The 18,864-nt window shown below is 36.9% G+C and overlaps 1 protein-coding gene across 3 annotated transcripts; it reads left to right on the top strand.

The window, feature by feature from the left end:
- Positions 1-342: 342 nt before the first annotated feature.
- Positions 343-17,826, top strand: LOC107100547 (NXPE family member 3-like). 3 transcript variants are annotated; one of them, XM_015399071.1, is made up of 10 exons: positions 343-424; positions 4,354-4,473; positions 5,151-5,260; positions 10,097-10,253; positions 11,919-12,317; positions 13,265-13,557; positions 15,822-15,874; positions 16,094-16,126; positions 16,341-16,565; positions 16,650-17,826. In XM_015399071.1, exons 3-10 carry the CDS (start codon positions 5,232-5,234, stop codon positions 17,201-17,203), a joined length of 1,743 nt encoding a protein of 580 aa, XP_015254557.1. In that variant the 5' UTR covers positions 343-424; positions 4,354-4,473; positions 5,151-5,231; the 3' UTR covers positions 17,204-17,826. The 3 variants fall into 3 exon arrangements, with proteins under 3 accessions (XP_015254557.1, XP_015254556.1, XP_015254558.1); XM_015399070.1 differs by having other exon boundaries at positions 351-424; positions 4,425-4,473; XM_015399072.1 differs by lacking the exons at positions 343-424; positions 4,354-4,473; positions 5,151-5,260 and adding an exon at positions 7,967-8,111 and having other exon boundaries at positions 16,650-17,825.
- The last annotated feature ends 1,038 nt before the right edge of the window (positions 17,827-18,864 follow it).

The following is an 18,864-nucleotide window of genomic DNA, read 5'->3' on the forward strand; positions in this document are numbered from 1 at the left end:
ATTGATACAAGTAGGTAATGGAAAAGATTTACACCCCAGAGCTCAAAACTGAAAGAGTTTTGTCCACTATACCATTTATCTAGAAATTACGGATGTTTAAATATATGCATCTATTTGTTAGTAAAGGCTGTAGGAAAGTGTAGTTTGTATTTATTTAGAAAATATGGGTGTTTTGCTCGTTAATTTTCCTGTTGGAACAGAGTAGATTGACCAAGACGTTCTGGTGCCTATCCGCTTTCAGCCACCCCTCATTGTACATTGGTTATTGCCTGGCCACCCTTATAAAAAATAATGATGTGCAGAAACAAAGGTTTTAACCATGATTGTCTGTGTCATGAAGCAGGGGCGGTTCTACATATGGGCCCCTGTGGAACAACTCCTGGCTCCTATACCGAAAACATACACTGCAAATATTGAAATCTGAGTAAGTCATTTTTTTTCTTTTATGTAAATTTCCTTTATGTAGCAGATGATACAACTTTTCAGAAGAATGTGATTTTTAAAATTTGAAATAAGAGAAGAAAAAAAAAAAAAGAATTATATTATCCCAAGAGCAATATATCTAATTATCTTATAAGGGCAAAAGCACAAATTTATTCGGCAGATCATCTTATCTACCTCTTTAAATTAAAGGCAAATATTCTTATTTTGAGAACTTTTAAAATCCCTTTTGACCAGCCTTTGCAGTGAAATATTAAGTCAATTTCTTATGAAAATATTGTATGTGCTTACAGAAGATGACTTAACTTATTAATCCCTTGGACCAATTTAATATTTCAACTTTACATTTCAGTTTATCAATTAATTAAAATTTACAGTCAGCTTTAAGCTCCAGGTATATTTAGATGGGATCAATGTTTTTATCTGTTTTGTCAGGGGTCTGCAACATTGGCCCCATGGCTCTTTTAATATGCTAAACGATGCACTTTTGCCATGTTTGCTCTTTTGTTGTGTGCCATCATAAAACAAAGCTGGCCACACCTTGGCCCCCTTGGTAAATTTAATCAAGAATCACCACTAGTGTAGTGAAACCCCTTTCCTAAAGCATGGAAAGTATAAGCTGTCCATTACAATATTATGTGTTATTGGTAATAAAACAAATGCCTAATCTGTCTAAACAAGTGCTGTCCCAATATCTGCCAGCTGGAGGAGCTGAAGAGACCCTTTAGACAGCAAAATAAACAAAAGATAAAAACTGCTGAATAAATAAAGGAAAACAAACTCTAACGTCCCCCTGCTTAATCAACTAGCCTGCAAATTCTGAAAGAACAGCAGTATTTTTTTTAACTGACATATGAATTGTTGTAGAATCAATATTTTTAAAGTTTTCACATTGGCTGTACATAAAGAAAGGCACACAATTAGCTACATTTTTCTCTGGATTTTTGTTTTTTCTTATTTTTAGAAAAGGTTATGTTGTCTATTCTTAGCAGCAGGAACATCATTTAGGTCACTCTTTCCTTGCAGGATGGATGAACCCAAGTATTTGTTGGGATACATTCACATCAAGCATTTTAATTTGAGCCCTGACTCTTTGGCTGTTAAAGGCTGTTTGGGGTTCAAACTGGTGCAAATAAAAAACTATCACTGGTGCATCCTCTTCTGACTAAAATATGGGGCATTGTGAGTAATTGCAACAAAAAAAACCAAAAAAAAAAAACGGTCACAATCTTCTTTTATGTCCTTTTCTACCTCCGGATGAAAGACGATTCCAGTCACAAGAACTCAGCAGGCTCTTTAATAAAGAGGCTTATATCAAAATAACGGAAACAGAATCGGATTATGTAGCCTTCCATGAAAGCATGTCAAAGTGTTCATGAAGTAACCGGCTCTGCTTCCTTCTTTGGGCCTTGTGTGGCTGTTAAAGCAGACAGAATGGGACCTCCTGGCAGTGTTGGTAAAAAATCTACCATCACCTCAACCGCAGCTCAAAGTCTTTTCCACTTCAATTAACTTTGTTCTTTCTGCTAGTCCAGTCTCCAAAGGTCCATTAGATGTCTCAGCATTAGTTCCTGCTGACTTTGCTGATGTTGGCTGGGTGCCTGCCGCTGCTGCATGCTTATGTCACAAGCGGGGGCACAAGGCTACAGCGGTATTTAAGCCTTGCACAGCAGCTGAACACTCCATGTCCTCAGCAGCTTTTTCTTGTTAAGGTTTGCGCTGTGCTCCAGCCTTAGAGAGTCTTCTGGATGCTGCACCAGCTGTCTCTAAGGGGTCTCCACGACCCCCTTAGGGGTCCATCCAATACATCTCGTATCATTCCTGGTGGCTGTGGCTGTCTAGGTGCACACACCCAGAGTTCGACTTAGGATCCTCTAGGCTTCTACGCCTCACTCCTTGGTTCCAACAAGGATTCAGGCATACTGGATCCTTTCAAGTTTCCAGGGGAAATCTAAGCCTTCCAAGTTTCAGTCATAATCCAAGCCTCTACACCTCGGGCCGAAGCCCTGTCAACTTCAGCCTCTGATTCTGTGTCTGTCTTGGAGCCTGAAAATGCTAGGCTTAAGAACACATACACCATTGCAACGGCTGATCATCTTTGCCAACCTTAATTTCCGTGCCAGTAGCTCTTCACCTTCCCCTTCCACAATTGTTTGCTGTCAGGACTTTGTCTTCACATCACTAAACTCGAAAGACGCTGCTTATCCTACCGCCTGAAGTGTTTTTCCGCCTGGGACAACTTTGTGGACGCCTGTCTAAACCATCTCTTTGTTTCTCACTTAATTTCACTCACTTGTTTGACAAGATTAATCTTCAAGCATCCTTTTTATCCTTTTTAAATGACATTTAATATAATTAAAACAATATATTTCCTTACTGTTCAATTGTATCCTTACATTCTGGATATATTTTCTTTTGTGTACTCTCTATTTTCAATTATTTTATTTACTTTCAGTCTCTTTCTGCAGAGTAAAACAATCACAGGAAATTTGGAATAGGCTTTAATCTTTCTAAGAGAAACCAGATGTTTTATTTCACGATATAAGGCCCCATTTCTACCTATATTTCACAGTTACAGGGTTAAATTAAAAAAGCAAAGAAAAACACAAGTATGCATTGTATAATTTTTGGCTCTTGACTCTTTTGGTTCATTGCTGGGCACCTTCAGCTCAGGGGGAATAGCCCAGGTTTGTTAGACAGGCTAATAAGTTACCGACTGCAACCATATTTTATATTGCTCCACATTAACAGGCACAGCTGCATATGAGTTTGTTGGCTTTGCTGCTTTTAGCTGTGCAGTAATCTCATGTTACACTTGGAAGGTTTTCAAGCCCTTTTTTGTGTTTTTGGAATGTGGGTTAACTTTTCTTTTATGAATAACATCAAATTGCCGTGACCCAGTGAGACAAGAGATTATAACAAATGTTCAGACATGTTCATGTCTATTAATTGGGGTAGGGTGAAGTTTAGCTTTGAATCTGCTGTAAACAGCACCACCTGCAGTCTCATGAAGGTAAACCCACACAGCCACACATCCATGGACATTTTACTATACTTTTAAGTCGCAATGCCTCTAGAACCTTGCTGAGTCTTCGGGGGTTAGATTGATTCAAGTGTCTAAAACGTTCCTTGGAGGTTTTAATTCATATTGACACAATGAATCACACAGTTCCTACAGATTTTGTCATCTCCAATTCCACTCAATAAATCTATTTTCCACCACATCTCAAAAATGATCTACTCGACAGAGATCTGCTGACTGTCTATGCCATTGTAGTACACTGTATTTAATTTAATTCTTGGGGAAGTGTTGGTCTAGTGGGTTAGAGCAGTTTGCTTGTGTTCTGAAAAGGTTGCATGCACCTGGTTTGATCCCCACTGCCTGTCCTCTGGGTCCCTGAGCAAGACCATTAACCCCACACTGCTCCCTGGGCACAGTGTGTGGTTAATTTCTTCAGTATGAGATCAATAATGTTCTTTTATTTTTTATTATTATTTTATTATTCTGCTGGACATTATCATTAGAAGACAAGAGAACTGTGATCATATATTAAAGAACATAATGTCTGTTCTCAGGGTTATAATGCCCCCCTACTGAAGCTCTGCCACTACCCTGAACTGTTATATTTTGTGGATTAAAGTTGTGATTCTGTTTTTACTTAATTATACTTTTACCGTAATACACCTGAAACGGAGATTCATTGGACCAGTTTCTCTTATCTAATCTGGTGCACTCCACTGACCATCACTCAGTCTGTAGAAAAGCCCACAGGGCTCATCAGAGGCTTAGGCCACACATTAAACTGAAAACAATTAACTTTTAGCTTTTACCTTTACAAAGCTACCATATCAAAAACATGCATTAAGTCTGGATAGGCATGGAGCTATTTATTTTATTTTTTGTGCTTTCAGGTAGAAATTCATGCACCAAACCCTCTGGGCTTACAATGTTATTCTCTTACCTGGCTCTTCACTCTCAACAGTGATCATCCTCCGGATTTCTTCCCAGACCTGGACAACATACACTGAACTGTAAGCTCTATAACATAGACTGTTATAAACCTAAGCACTCCTTCCTTCTCTTCCACACACCACTGACTCCAAAAGTTTACATGATATAATAGAATAAATATTTTAGAGTTGTAGTCTCTGTGGTATTTGGTAGGGGTGTCTAGATACAGCTTTTTCTTTTCTGATGCGTTATTGCAGCCTTGAGATTTTGCTGATACCAATATGACCCGATACAATATTAGCACAACTCATATAAGCTTCTTTTTTTTTTTTTACTTTCCGTATACTGTAGAATATTAGAAAATGCTTGTTCAAGTAACATTACTAACATTAGCAGAGTGCTTCCATCTGCATGAAAATTTCTGAGATGTTAGATGCTGGCCGATAAAATCCGGTATAATTTTTTTTAAATATTATTGGGCCAATATCTGATATTAATAACAGATGAGGACAGCTCTAGTATGTTGTGGTGTATATGAGTCCTTGAACTTATATATTTATTTTTTTATATTCTTTTTTGCTATCATGTAAATCTTTCCAACTCTTCCCTCCTAAATATGAATTAGCTCATTCTGCTGTTGATTCTTGTTTGGTTTTGCTTAATGCAATTTTATCGTATAGTTCAGTTTGCATTTGTAGCAGTGTAAATCTATTGGCTGCAATGACACAAACAGTTCATCTGATCCTACAATTGCCAGATCTTATGAAGAAGAATCTTAAGAACCAGGGATGAGCATGATGATAAGAGATGAATCCACAACAGAGCAGAAAACACAGAGATGAATATAAAGGGGTCAACTGAAATCAGGTAAGTGCAATCATCTGAAACTTAAACTTTTGTGAGCTATGATAATAAGCTCATCCTACAAGTGTTGAGGGCATCCCATCTTGTCCAAAATGCCGTTAGTTGATTTTCATTGCTCTGCTGGGAGCAGTTCTTACAACTAAAATAAACATTACATGGTCCTCAACTGCTGAAATGGGTATCTGACAGTTACAGGGCCGTATAATAATAACCTATTTAGATTTTTCCAATGAAGCCTAAATTTTCCAGTTAGAGAGATATCAACTAAAATCAAAGCATCAACTTCAACAAAAACTATCGACTCTGTCAGCAGGGCAGAGGCATAGTGAAGCATTAGCCATCTCTGGAAGCTGATTCACTCAGGGCAATTGACAGGTTACTACACCTGGCATTAAAACATGCTCGATGAGAGTATAAAAAACAAAGACCAAAATGACTTTGGGTCACCATGGCTGTGTCCGAAAGTCTGCCTTAACCACTATATAGGGCACTCTAACACTATATAGCGCCCTATATAGATTGTCAGGCAGCGGCGACACTATACTGTATAGGCCACTCTAAAGTGGTTAAGCCATTTTAGATGAGTGTCTGAATGTCTAGTGGATTAAAAAGTAGTGGAGTCGAAATTTCCCACAATGCATCTCAAAAAGTAATGATCATCCATGGTCATTAGACGAGCAGATATATATATCCCGGAATGCTTGGCGAGGAGGGCTCTCCTTACAAAGCAACATAGGATTTATTGTCACAGCGACCAGCTGTCTTCCATGGCTGTCATTACCCAACAGCAGCAACAAATAAAGATGGCGTAGGCACAGCGTGGTGGAGGCGGAGTTAGGTGACCAACAGAGAGCGAAAAGAAGGGATCATCTTCGTCAGTTGACTGAGGTCACTATAAAGTCCACTATACGCCCCACTTTATATAGTGATTGAGAGATTTAGAGGTTAGAACGGACATTTTGACACAGCCCATAACTGTCCATGTACAAGGAAACTCAAATGATTTGAGCGTTTGTTGATGTTGTTATCGGGCCGTCTGGCTGGTCATATATATCCTAGATTTAAAACAGTAAATCTTTGTAGTGGGACATGTTCTAGGATAGGACACCCTCTGTCTTCAACTTCTTGCCGATTTATCTACTAACTAATTAATCCCATAAATGGCCAAAGATAGTAATAAAAAAGGATGTCTGACAGTAAGAAATTACTGTTTTATTACTCTCTAAATGTAAGTATAAAAAAGGAAGTTGAGGAAAATCAAAGCTAGTTCAAAATATAATAATCTTACTTTTTGAATTACAAATCATACACTGTACATAATGCCGATCTTGAATCTGATAACTGGCAATAATGGAAATATTTATGGCATTTCATATCAAGTTGCAAAGCGTTCCAGTTCTGAGGTAAGGTTACATGCGAGTGAATGGTCTTTAGTTTCCAGGGTCTCATTTCACAAAGCAGAGTTAGTGGTAATATAGAGTTTTATCGATTTCTTCTTTGATAAATCATTTTATACATTTTAGTTTTTCTGTTTCAGAAAGCTATGAAACAGCTTCCCGGAAAAGATTAAAATCTAAAATTACATCCTGAAACAACCCCTCTCTGTCAGGGTTGTTTGAAATTTCTCATCCTACTTCTCAGCCGATATCTGCACAAGGAAGTGTCAGAAAAGGCGTGTCAGTTTCTGGAAGAACCTGCTGTGGACAAAGTGCAAATACTCATTAGATATACCCATCAGGATGGAGTGGTTAGACAGCGGTTAGTTTTTTTTTTTATCATCTACAGAGGAATATCTTTTTAAATTTACTTCAATATTGACATTTCAATATTTTCAGCAAGCACTAAACTGACAGTTGGTTAGATTCTTGAGTTAACTTACACAACTGAAATCACAATTTCTGACCCTTGAGTAGGTAAGAGAGGGTAGAAATACTCAAAAAATATTTTCTACTCATGGTAGGACAGCAATTCTTCGTGAAACAGAGCAGAGAACCAGTATATTTCATCTTTACCTCCTAGTAAAACTTTGGTAAAGAGAATTTCAGAAGTTTTCAATTGTCACGATCCACATCTTTAACTCTGCTACTCAACCTACAAAGGCATTTTCTTACAAATGTGGCACCATTTAAGAGAAATTATGTTAAGGGTTGTTGTGACTGTATCAGCCTCCCAGACCACTTAGGTTATCTGTTAAAGATTCTCAGTCATTCAGGTCATAGTCATTCCAAAAAAGTTAAACAATCCAACTTTGTTTCCAAGTTTGAAGAGCTTTTGCTTCCCATCCAGGAAGCTTTTTCAATTCAAAATGTCAGAAATAGCATTGAGTTCAGATCCATATCCTCAGAATCAGCAGCATTTAATTTGAAACATTCCACTAATCTGAAACAAACTTAAAGGAAATAAAAAAAAAACACTTAAAACTTACATTATTCAACTCAAGGTTAAACACATTTATTTAGACTTACCTTTGATTGTTTTATTTAAATTGATCACTGAAACCTCATCAATTTAAATCTGTGGTCGAAATTGTTTTGTGTATTCTGGTTTTATGTTATTATCATGCTCAGCATTTTGACATGTAATGTTGCAATGTAAATGAGCGGTGCTTTTGCAAATAACCGACTTTTTAAAGGAATGCAGTCAGACCTGTAAGGTAGCAGGAAGTACACGGTATAAGAGCAGACAGAACAGGCTGACAGAAAAGTTGCAGAAGAAGACTAGAGGCTACAAGACGACTGCTCCTCTTAAATCATGTCATAAAACGTTTGATATATTTTAAAATGCTTAGAGGGGGGTTATCTATGCAGCAAATGGCCGTGTTCCCTTTTTGACAACATTTCCTCACAAGCTTCAGGTAAAAACGTAATGTTCTTCTTTAACATAATGTAAACACCTGAGAAGATTTACTTGCACCATGAATACAACTATAGCTGTATTTCATGAAAGATGCTCTCAAAGTCCTAAAAATGCATTTTTAACCATTTCCTGCATGATGACTTTATTTAATCTGATCTTGTAGCCCTTTGTATTCAAGCAGGATGCGTTCGTCTTTCAAGTTTTTCAGCCTACTTCATGTTGTGAAGCTTAAGTTATTTACAAGTGCTTAAAGTCAGGTAGTGATCCAGCCTGGCTGGGACTAAGAAACTGAACACCATTGAAATAGAGGCAACGGAGAGCAGGATGTGAAGAGAGGTTACAAAAACTCTTTATCTTACCTTCCAAAGATACAAACCATATTTCTGTATTCTTCCCGGTTTAAATACAGGAAATGTTGAGCTAGCAGGACAAAAAAAAGGTATTTATCACTTCAAAAAATTCATAAAATGGAATATCAAATGTATGCAAAAGCAAACCTGACATGGCCTCTAGGTCATGATTAGGTAATGGTCAACAATAGCTTTTCCACAATGATGCCTATTGTTGGTTTATCTGTCAGGATGGTTTTAAACAAATGTAACCTGTTATTAAACAGGATGTTTTTTAAGAAAATAGCTTCATGTAGAAAATTGCGGAGTCCTAAAGGAACAGTAGATGAATATAATGATACATCTCTAGTAAAAAAACTTTGTCAAGATGACGACTTATGGTTCCCAAAGGTTTACCAAAATCCAAAATAACTTTTGCTACATCCTGCCAAAGCATTTATAGCATTGGCTTTTATCTACACCTCATACAGTTTTTTGTGTATATAAATCACGAATGATTTAGGCATCTGTCTAACAATAATAACCAGAATCTTTAAAACCTTTGGGAGATCCTAGGAAGATTTTTTTTTTCATATTTTTTAGTGTCCCTCACAAGGCTCAATGATTAATAAAGAAAACATATTTATAATACCTATGCCAAACCTAAAAACCACCTCCTATAAATAAAATCCGTCTGGACCCTAGTTCTATACAGGCCAAACTTAGCTAAACACTTCAAGAAAAACATAGTAGTTTTATTTTATCTTTTTTTTCTCTTTTTGTAATAAACCTGATAAAGAAGCAGATAAAGAAACAGTAATTTTGACTTGTAAGGCTGAAATAAATAATAAGCCACTTAAAAAAGGGTAACTTAGATCAGTGTTTCCTAATCTTTTCTAACTTATGTAACCCTTTGGGCATTTTTTCTTACCATGAGTCTCCCTCTCAGTCAAAAGTGTTGATGACTGTCCAAAAGTGGAACGTACAATACCTGATTTTAAAATTAAAAACTATTTTGCTTAATCTTTTCATTTAAGCATTTGATTCTTTGGCATTTTATGCTTTCCATTTCAAATAAAAAAACAACACAAATATGTTGCGTGTTAGTATGGAATCGAAATTAATACAAAATATAATATTATAAAACTGGAGCTCCTCTGAGAAATTCCCTTATAATCACATTTAAACTAGATGAAATGGAAACAAAATACAGAACAAAACTTATTGTCAGACTGACTTAATTAGTTATACTCTGTTTCCATCAATACACCTGAGCTGCTTTGATGAGCTCCGATAGCTCAGTGTGAAAAACATCAGATACTAGGCTGTTCTCTACATCCAGTCTGTTACTCTGCTTGGTTTGTACGTATGTAAAAGCTGAAGCTGAATTCACACATATAAGAAAAACATATTTTTTGGTTGATAAAAGCTTGTTTAATTTTTCAATTGGGCCTCACAAAGCAAAGCAGATCCCAGCCCAATTTTATTTTGCACCCCTTGCAATGCACTTGCAGCCACTAGGGGTACAAGTACCCCCGGTCGGGAAACACTGACATAGACTAACATAAGAAGAATGCAAAAATAATTTGTATCAGAATGTTTTTAATATAAAATTAACCGATTTTCTCTTTTCTTCCTTTACATTTTAATCAAGGATCAAAAAGACATCCCTGATAATGAGATCAAGAGCTTACAGACGTATTTGCAGTCCAAAGTTCCGACCTTTCTACCTCACCTTGGTTTTGAGTATCATTATTCTGCTGCTGTACAGTAACTGGGTCACATATTTAACAACATATGAAGTAGTCAAGGTGAGTAGTGCTGTTCAAAATAATGACATTCCATTTTCTTTCTCCCCATTATCTCAGTATGTAAATAATGCAAATTTGTTCTAAAATAGAAATCCTGCTTTTTATTTGCAGCATTCACACAAGCATGTCATTTTTTTTTTTTTTGTTTCTTTCTCCTCCATTTGTGATGGGTTTTTCTTTTACTGATTATGTTAACATATGTAAAGTATTTTTTTGCAAATGTGAAAACATGCAAACTGATCTGGTTCCACACATGAATATGAGCAGATTTTTTTTTTTTTTTTTTTTTTTTTACAGGTAGTTTGAGAGTTCATGTAAAGAAAGATGAGGTTCAAAGCCATGGAGATTGAGGAATAATGAAAGTACTTAATATGTATAGTGCAGTTGAAATAGGTAGCCTATCTTAAAGTGCTAAGAACAAAAGTAAAGGCATAACATTGAAAATAACCAAAGTTGAATATGGAAAAAAAAATAACAATAAAATGATAACGATAAAACATGAGAAATTTTGTTTTAAGACAGGCAAACCCTCTTAAGATCAGGCCGTTAGTGCGCAATGGCTGGCCTCTGTTTTCTTTTTTTTTTCTTCTCTTTTTTACATCATTAATCATTTACACAATAATTATACCTCACATTTATTGTTTCAACATGCGCATAAACATGTCCTAGACTCTGTAAAGTGCAGCCAATGTTCTCTGCACTAAGCTCACCATGCCTTTATATACTTCACCTTGCACACAGCCAATTTAAGTAAAAAAAGTATGGGGTCATTGCCTAAATAATTTGGAAAATAATGCTGCCATGCTAAAGCATTCAGTCCCTTTCACTGGAAACACAACCCCCACTGCACCTGACCCTGTGAAATAAGGCTTGAGCTTTTCTGGAGGAAACTGCAGGTGTGGCATGTTTTACATCTGCTACTACAGTACCAACCTGGATTCAAATGTTTGATAAATATGCAGTAAGCACTGTTTTTCAACATTATTGTTGTAGGGGGAAAAAATACCCTTTTTTCCCCTTGAGTGATTCCAAATATATTTTTTTTGACCAAAAAGGACAAAAGCATGCACTTTACCAGAATTTTGCTTGTAACAGTATGGACGAAGTTTATGTGTGCAACTAAACTTAGTGAAACTAAATATATAGCTACTTTGAGAATCTCTTTTAGTGTTTGTGTGCATATACATTATGAAAGAAAATGCACCTACTATCTGCATTTAGGAAGGAACTAGCTTGAAAACCACTGCTTTTCACCTCTAAACACAATATTTTGAATCAAACTTCCCAACTATGCATATAGCACCCATCCATAGCAAACCACAATTCTCTGAGCACCAGAGGGCAGTTAAAGAACTGTACCATTTAAATTTGGTTGCGCCCGTCATTTACCAACATGCACCAACCATTTATCTAAACAGATAATTGTAGTTAACATGTTAAACTAAACATATTTCTTTATAAAGTGCTAAAGATATATTGTTGTACTTCCATTTGTATGCCTGGTAAACTCTTGAATATTTTGTTCTGTAAATGAACTAGTGAAAAAAAGCTGCTTGTAAAAGGTTAACCAAACTGTAAGAATAATCATCCCAAAATGTATATCTTGTCATGTGAATCTTTGTCTCTATGCAGCATAATTTATTTGAATGTTCTTGTTGTTTTCAGACCCCCAACAGTATTGCTAAACACAGCTGCTCCTTCCATTCACTACCACCAAAGGAGGCTCATTTGGCAGACTTACTAAAACAATTAATTATCTGGCCCAAAGGACCGGATTTAGCATCTTTCTTCTTCCTGTATGACACCAGTGATCCAGCTCGGAGCAGCTTCACCATTCTGCCACCTAATGGAGGGAGAAGTTGGCATGTAGGAGATCAGCTGGAGGTTTTGATTAAGATGTATGACTTCTATGGTCGCCCTAAGGAGTTTGGTGGAGACTTCCTGCTAGTTCGACTGCACAACCCTATTCTTGATGCAGGTGTGGCAGGAAAGGTGTTGGATCATCGCAATGGCACCTATTCTGCTATATTTTCTTTGCTCTGGGAAGGACGTGCAGAGGTTGAGGTAATGCTAGACATGTAACAATGTTTCTATGTCATCTTAACTATAAAGGGAAATTGTCTGATTTAGCCTTTAATCTAGGGTACCATGGACTGTTTGGACTTGTTAAAATCCTTAGTTTGAACCCTGTGGCTTGTATATACTGTGTATGTAGAAATCATAGGTGCTCCATACAGGGTCTAAGTCTATGAGTGGTAATTGTGAAAAAAAATGGCCCCAGGCAGTGACATAGTTACAACTCTGGTAACACAATACTCTGCTGCTCATTCACCTCAGCATTTTCAGAGATTCAACTGAAAGTAAGCCTGATAGCTTCACTTACTTTCTCGGTAACCAGCTCTTAAATATGATATTTGACATGTGCTTTCAACATAACAGAAACCGGTACTGATAATTACCTTTAATACAGGGCATAAAAAATGTTAAATTGTTAAATGCCAATTACAAATCAGGCTCTATACATTTAGACACTCCAATCATATTTCACAAAATACGACACACATGAAACACTAAGGTCATTTAGAGGAACAGAAACCCGAATTAAACCAACATGAACCCAGAAACTTGGCTTATTACGCAGGGTTACACTGCTCTCTAGTGACACAACACCACAACTGCCTTATTTTATTCTTGGTTATATTGCTTAAAATGAGTCCCTTTCAGTGTTAGACCTGTGTTATAAGTTTGCCTATAAGGATAAATATTAAGTTTTGTAATATCTACTTTTTTAACATAAACTGAACATAATAATCATATTAATATAGATAAGTTGTAAACTAGATTCACTTGTCTTACCAATAGTAAAGTTAACTGGTTTGAAACAACCATAACTTGAAATGCAAAAAACCCCTAAGATTCAGTATGAGATAAAACACTCCTTTTGATTGTGCTGTAAAGTCTGGTATATTAACTATTTTGGAAATAATTGGTATTATCTCTTTTCCTCCCAGGTGATCTTGGTCCACCCTAGTGAGGGAATTGTGGTGCTGGAAAAACTGACCCAGGAGCAGCCGGACAGAATCTATTTCCGTAGCCTCTTCCGTCAGGGTTCGGTGAATAAATCCGCGATCTGTAACATATGCCTTAATAAACCTCACAGGCTGTGCAACTACTCTGATCCCATCACGGGTGAACCCTGGTTCTGCTACAAGCCAAAGAATATAAGTTGCAATGCTAGGATCACCCACTCCAAAGGAGGATTCATACAAAACCTACAGCCAATGGAGGAGGAGCTCTTTCAAATGTGAGTGTAGATTTAAAATCATAAATAAAGCTCTGCACAAACACACAACCAAATGAAAATACTTAGAGGTTTTGTGTTTTTTAGATTATTAACAATTTTTGGTAACCCCCTGCACAAAAAAGACTTAGGGTGAGGCTAAATTGTGTAATATTTGGCTTTTATAAACAAAAGGCAAAAAATTTTAGGAAAGTTGTAGAAGAATCTTTTTGGCTCCAAAATCTTCAGTCTTGTGTGGTTAAAGATGTGCACAATCACTCCACACAGTTGACCTGCACAGAGCCTGATAATGCTTGAGCTGGTGCCGTCTGGACCTCTCCTGACTTTCATCCTCCTAAGTTCCCTTCCAACTTGGATGGGTGAGATAGACAACCAAGAGGCATCTGAGGTGGAACAGAAGATGAAGGTGGGGGAACTATAGCAGATTTTAAAGACTGCATAGAAGTGGGCTGTGTAGATGGAAAAGCAGAGGCAGCTTAGTCAAACCTTTTGAAAACATTATTTGCCCACCTTACATCTCCTATTGCCAGAGAGCTCTGTTTTTTGTAGCCTGCGATGGTAATAAAGCCTCTTCAGACTCCAAAGACATTTTTCTTTTATAGCTGGTTCTCAGGTCTCTGCCTGGAGCTGCCTTTCCAATCTGTGAGCAGTCTTTTCGTCTCACCATCCATCCTTTTTAGCTCCTATATTTTCCTCATATGAATGCCATTTTTTTCTGCATAAACATGGGTTTATATTCAGAAGCAATTTATGGTTTATGTTCAGGAAACACCATAAAGTTTTGGTGTGTACTATCTTACCCACACATAAAGTAATGAAGTCTAAAATACAGGTCAGAAGAAGTTCGTTTCATCCCCATCAGCATCTAAAAACACTTTCCACACAGTAGACTCAAAACTGTCCTTTAGAGCCTCCTAACACTCTGCACTTTGCAAGTGACTGCTCGCACCCTGTTCAAAAGATTATATAGAGTTCCAAGCGTTCCAACCTCTGCAGAGTGAAAAAAGGTAGGGCTCGAAGGCTCAAGTCATTTTTTTTTCATAACACATCTTGATGATCCCCAAGACTCCTGGAAGAAAAATCTTAAGACTGACTTGAACTTTTTCGAAGGTGTTTGTCCCATTGCATCTGGCATGAAAATTACACTTCAGGAAAGGAATCATTTCAAAAGCAACATATGGTGGTTTTTGCGTGATGACTTGGGGCTGTTCTGCTGCCTCATGACCAGGAAGACCTGCTATCTTAAATGAAACAAAGAATTCCACATCCAAAGGACAATGATTCAGAATCAGGATAAGGAGCCCATACACACCTCCAGATCCACCTCTGAATGGCTGAAGAAAATTGACACTCAGTGAAGTATGCTGATGAAGGTTCTCAGTCATCCAGGTCATAGTCATTCCGTAAAAGTTTAAAAAAACAATCCACTGGACTTGGTTTCCAAGATTTGAAGACGTTTCGCCACCTCTCCAGGAAGCTTTCTCAATTCTAATGTCTGGATCCACAGTGAGTTTGAGTCTTTATAGAGACAAGGCCTTGTATTGCTTGGAAACATGCAAATGGTAACCGATGAATGGGTCGTTTGGTTCCATTGTTAGCCTGTAATATCTGAAACCTGTCTATGATTCTGAAGGTCAGTCGTTAAAGGGGGGGATTGTCGTTAAAGGGGGGGATTGTCTCATATTATACCTGAAACCTGTCTATGATTGTTAAGGGTCGGTCGTTAAGTAGGTGTTGTTCATCGGCTGAAGAGGAGAGGTTCTCTGTTCGTCTGTGATGGGGTGGGGGTTGTGGTGATACCTGGAAGGGATCATCTCTATAACAGAATAGTAAGTTTTTGGAAGCTGGAATCTGAGTCCACCACCTCCGTTTAAAGTTGTTTTTTCTCTCTTAACATAGATGGCTTCCTTCAGGCCCCTCTCAAACCACCTATTTTCTTTATCCAAAATGTTCACATTCTGGATAAAGAAAATAGTTATATAGCAGCAGTCTTTCAAAGTGGATTTATTGTGAGACTGAAAACTCAGATCTTGTGACAATCCAGCTTGCAGCACATGGTTAGCTTCAAATCCCCCAGAGAGAAAATAGCACTACAAATCGAGTGTATATACCATATCATATTAGAGGTATTTTGACATCATTTGGTGATTTTTGCAACCCTGTTTACAACCTGCAGTCTGTCTCGTGCAAAAAAGGGAAACTTTTGCTTGATCACATGGTTCATTGAATTAAAAGTGTGATATATATTTTTGTGCTCTTTGTGTTAGTGGTGTCAACTTGAAGGTGCCCATTCCAGCCTCAGGACCTGCACATATCCAAGGTATAATAATTTTAACACTAACTGTAAACAACAATGATTAGATATGCCAGGCTATGCAGGACAAAGGCAGGCTATGAATGGCCGAGATTAAAAAAAATAATAATTATCTACTGATCTCCTTGTTTATACCCTTTAGAAAATTTGTTCTCAATTAAAAAAGTACAACTTGCATAAGAACCTAATCAATCTCACTAACTTCCAACCTCTTTCTCTTTCCAGTTCTGAAGAAAAAGGATGACTTTTATGAATCAGGTGAAGTTATATTTTTTAAAGTGTCATTACACATATTGATCATTAGGTTATAGATTTGCAATAACCCATATATTTATACATTTAACAACCTAAATTTGGTGTATGTTAAATAGTTTCTACAAGAAAACAGTTATTTGATAGGATGAACATCTAATTTTTTTAAGAGTGTTAATAATAACTCAGCATTATATGTATTTTATTTTATTTTATTCAGCTTTCAACTACTTTTTGGACTATCCTGGTGAAGTGAGAAATGCTGTCTCAAATGGGCCTGCGGGTTATTACTACCTCGGTGTTTGGCGAGCACTGGATGGCACCACTGTTCACCAGTTTAACACAGCCACAGAAATCAGTCAGTGCCTGAAAAACAAAAGGATCCACCTGTATGGAGACTCCACCATCAGGCAGTGGTTTGAATATTTAAATGGAACTCTACCAGGTATGTGACCATTACACATGTTATGTCATTTTGCTTTAAATTTGTTCACATAGCAGCCTCTTCTCTGTGTTCTACTTGGCATAGATCTCAAGGAGTTTCCCATGGAGAGCTTAAATCAAACAGGACCTTTCCTAGCCTTGGATTATACAAACAACATTTTATTGACTTTCCGCAGCCACGGACCTCCCATCCGTTTTCGCTATGTGCCTGTCAGCCAGCTTCGCTATATTGCCAATGAACTTGACCGTGTTGTTGGGGGAGAAAACACTGTTGTAATTATTGGCATCTGGTCTCACTTCAGCACATTCCCCGTAGAGGTCTACATTCGACGTCTGCTGAACGTTCGGAAAGCAGTGGTCCGGCTGTTAAACAGGGCTCCAGGTACTCTGGTCATCATCAGGACTGCAAACCCCAAAACACTGACGCTATACGAGAGTCTGACCAATAGTGACTGGTATTCCTTACAGCGTGATAAGATCCTGAGGGCAATATTTCAGAGAGTAAAAGTAAAGCTGGTGGATGCCTGGGAGATGACTGTAGCTCACCACCTGCCACACAACCTCCATCCACAACCTCCCATTATCAAGAATATGATCAATGTTATTTTATCCTACATTTGTCCCAAAGGAGCAAGTTGATAAAGAGCAAAGAGTAGAGGGGACTTTGATGAATGTGATCGATGTTTTCTATGGATGTTTCTTTTGTTTTTCTATTGTGTTTTCTGCTGTGTTTTGTGGTGGACAGAAAGAAATCAACCTTTAAGTTACTGTAACCCACTCAGAAAAACTGGGTTAGAATTCAGCCCAGATAAGGAAAGTATTTGCTCTGATTTGGGTTATGACTTGTTGGTTTTTTCTATTTGTAATTAAGGCCGTGTTTTTAACCTCCCGTGACCCAAGCTTTTGATTGGTGTATCTTTTTTCTTTTTCTGATGTACATGGGATTTGTAGGACCTAGGAATTGTAAAAGCTCTGCCTCAGTAAATTAACAATTTCTACTTTCTAGTTTTTTAACAAAAGAAACACACGACAAAAAAAATATATATATATTCTTATATCTTATGTGATATCTTATATCCACCCCTTTTATTCATTGCACAAGAAATTGCGTCATTTCAGTTACAGTATTTACATCACTCAATTCTCAGTTATCCACATTAACTGTGATTTCTTTTATAGTATTTAAATCATTTCATAAGTATTTAAATATTCAAAATGTAATACCATCATTATTATTAACTGTCATACATCCTAACATTCAGGTTTTTTACTAAATATCTTTTTGAATGACATCACATCATGCCTCTTCACTCTTTTATCCCTTGAATAAGTCCATTCCTGAAAATAATTCTTTTTACCACAAAGATCCTTTGCATAATTTTTGTTTGTAATGTTTTTTTTTTGTTTTTTTTTTGTTTATTTAAGATTATAGTAACTATCTGTTTTCCCATCCTTTCTCGGATTATCCCTGGCTATATGTTTTCATTTGCTGTATACAAAACCTGGAGAATTGTGCAATATACTAAATCATGACCTTTTAATAACTTACATTTAAGAAGAAGTTGTTTAGAACAGTTTGTCACCATGTAATAAAGCTGGGTCATGAACAAGAATGAATTAGTTTAAAAAAACAAGTATAAAACCAATTTATTTCATACTGCAAACATTAGGAAAGTGATGCCAAACCAATCGGTTACAATTGATTGGTCGATCTTCAGATGATCATAGGTGGATCTCAAGTGCCTTCTTCACTATTACTTTTTTGCAATTGTTCTGTCAAATACAGCCATCTCCTGGTTTACTTATAACATTACAATTTAGGCTGGGAAAATGCCCCTCTGGGGGGTCTGCCAAGGAAAAAAAAAAATACCAGAAGTAAATTAGCTTAAAGAGAACAACATACCTTTACTGTTTGCAGTATTTCATTAGTAAGGGGTGTTTGTTATGTTTGTTTAATATCTACAACCAGGATTTCAATAGCAAAAAAAAAAAAAAGAAACATGTAAAGGAGTTTTTAAATTACTTATAACCTAGGAGAGGGATTATACAGCCAAATGTGTTGTAGTTTCAATCTTCCTTCAGCTTTCAAAAATGCCACTTAGAGCTGCAGACACTGTAATTTCTTCATGCGCACGACATGAAAAGCTCTTAAAGTTTTGGTGTCTTTACTTAGAAAATAAAATGGGTTACAAATCAGAAGGCGAACGGTAAGAAAACTTTCTGCTCCCATGCCTTGCAAAGCTCTGACTAAACTGGTGCTGCAAGTTATCAGTTACATCACTCTAAGAAATGCACAATGA

The sequence above is a fragment of the Cyprinodon variegatus genome, unplaced genomic scaffold (genome assembly GCF_000732505.1).
Source record: "Cyprinodon variegatus isolate N-32 unplaced genomic scaffold, C_variegatus-1.0 Scaffold986, whole genome shotgun sequence".
In the NCBI taxonomy this organism is placed as follows: Eukaryota; Metazoa; Chordata; class Actinopteri; order Cyprinodontiformes; family Cyprinodontidae; genus Cyprinodon; species Cyprinodon variegatus.

Bases quoted from the DNA above. Each gene is read 5' to 3' on its own strand.
- LOC107100547 (XM_015399071.1), top strand. From the start codon at position 5,232: ATGAATATAAAGGGGTCAACTGAAATCAG. The intron at 5,261-10,096 runs GTAAGTGCAATC...ATTTTAATCAAG, and splicing joins AAGGGGTCAACTGAAATCAG to GATCAAAAAGACATCCCTGA. The intron at 15,875-16,093 runs GTATAATAATTT...TTCTCTTTCCAG, and splicing joins AGGACCTGCACATATCCAAG to TTCTGAAGAAAAAGGATGAC.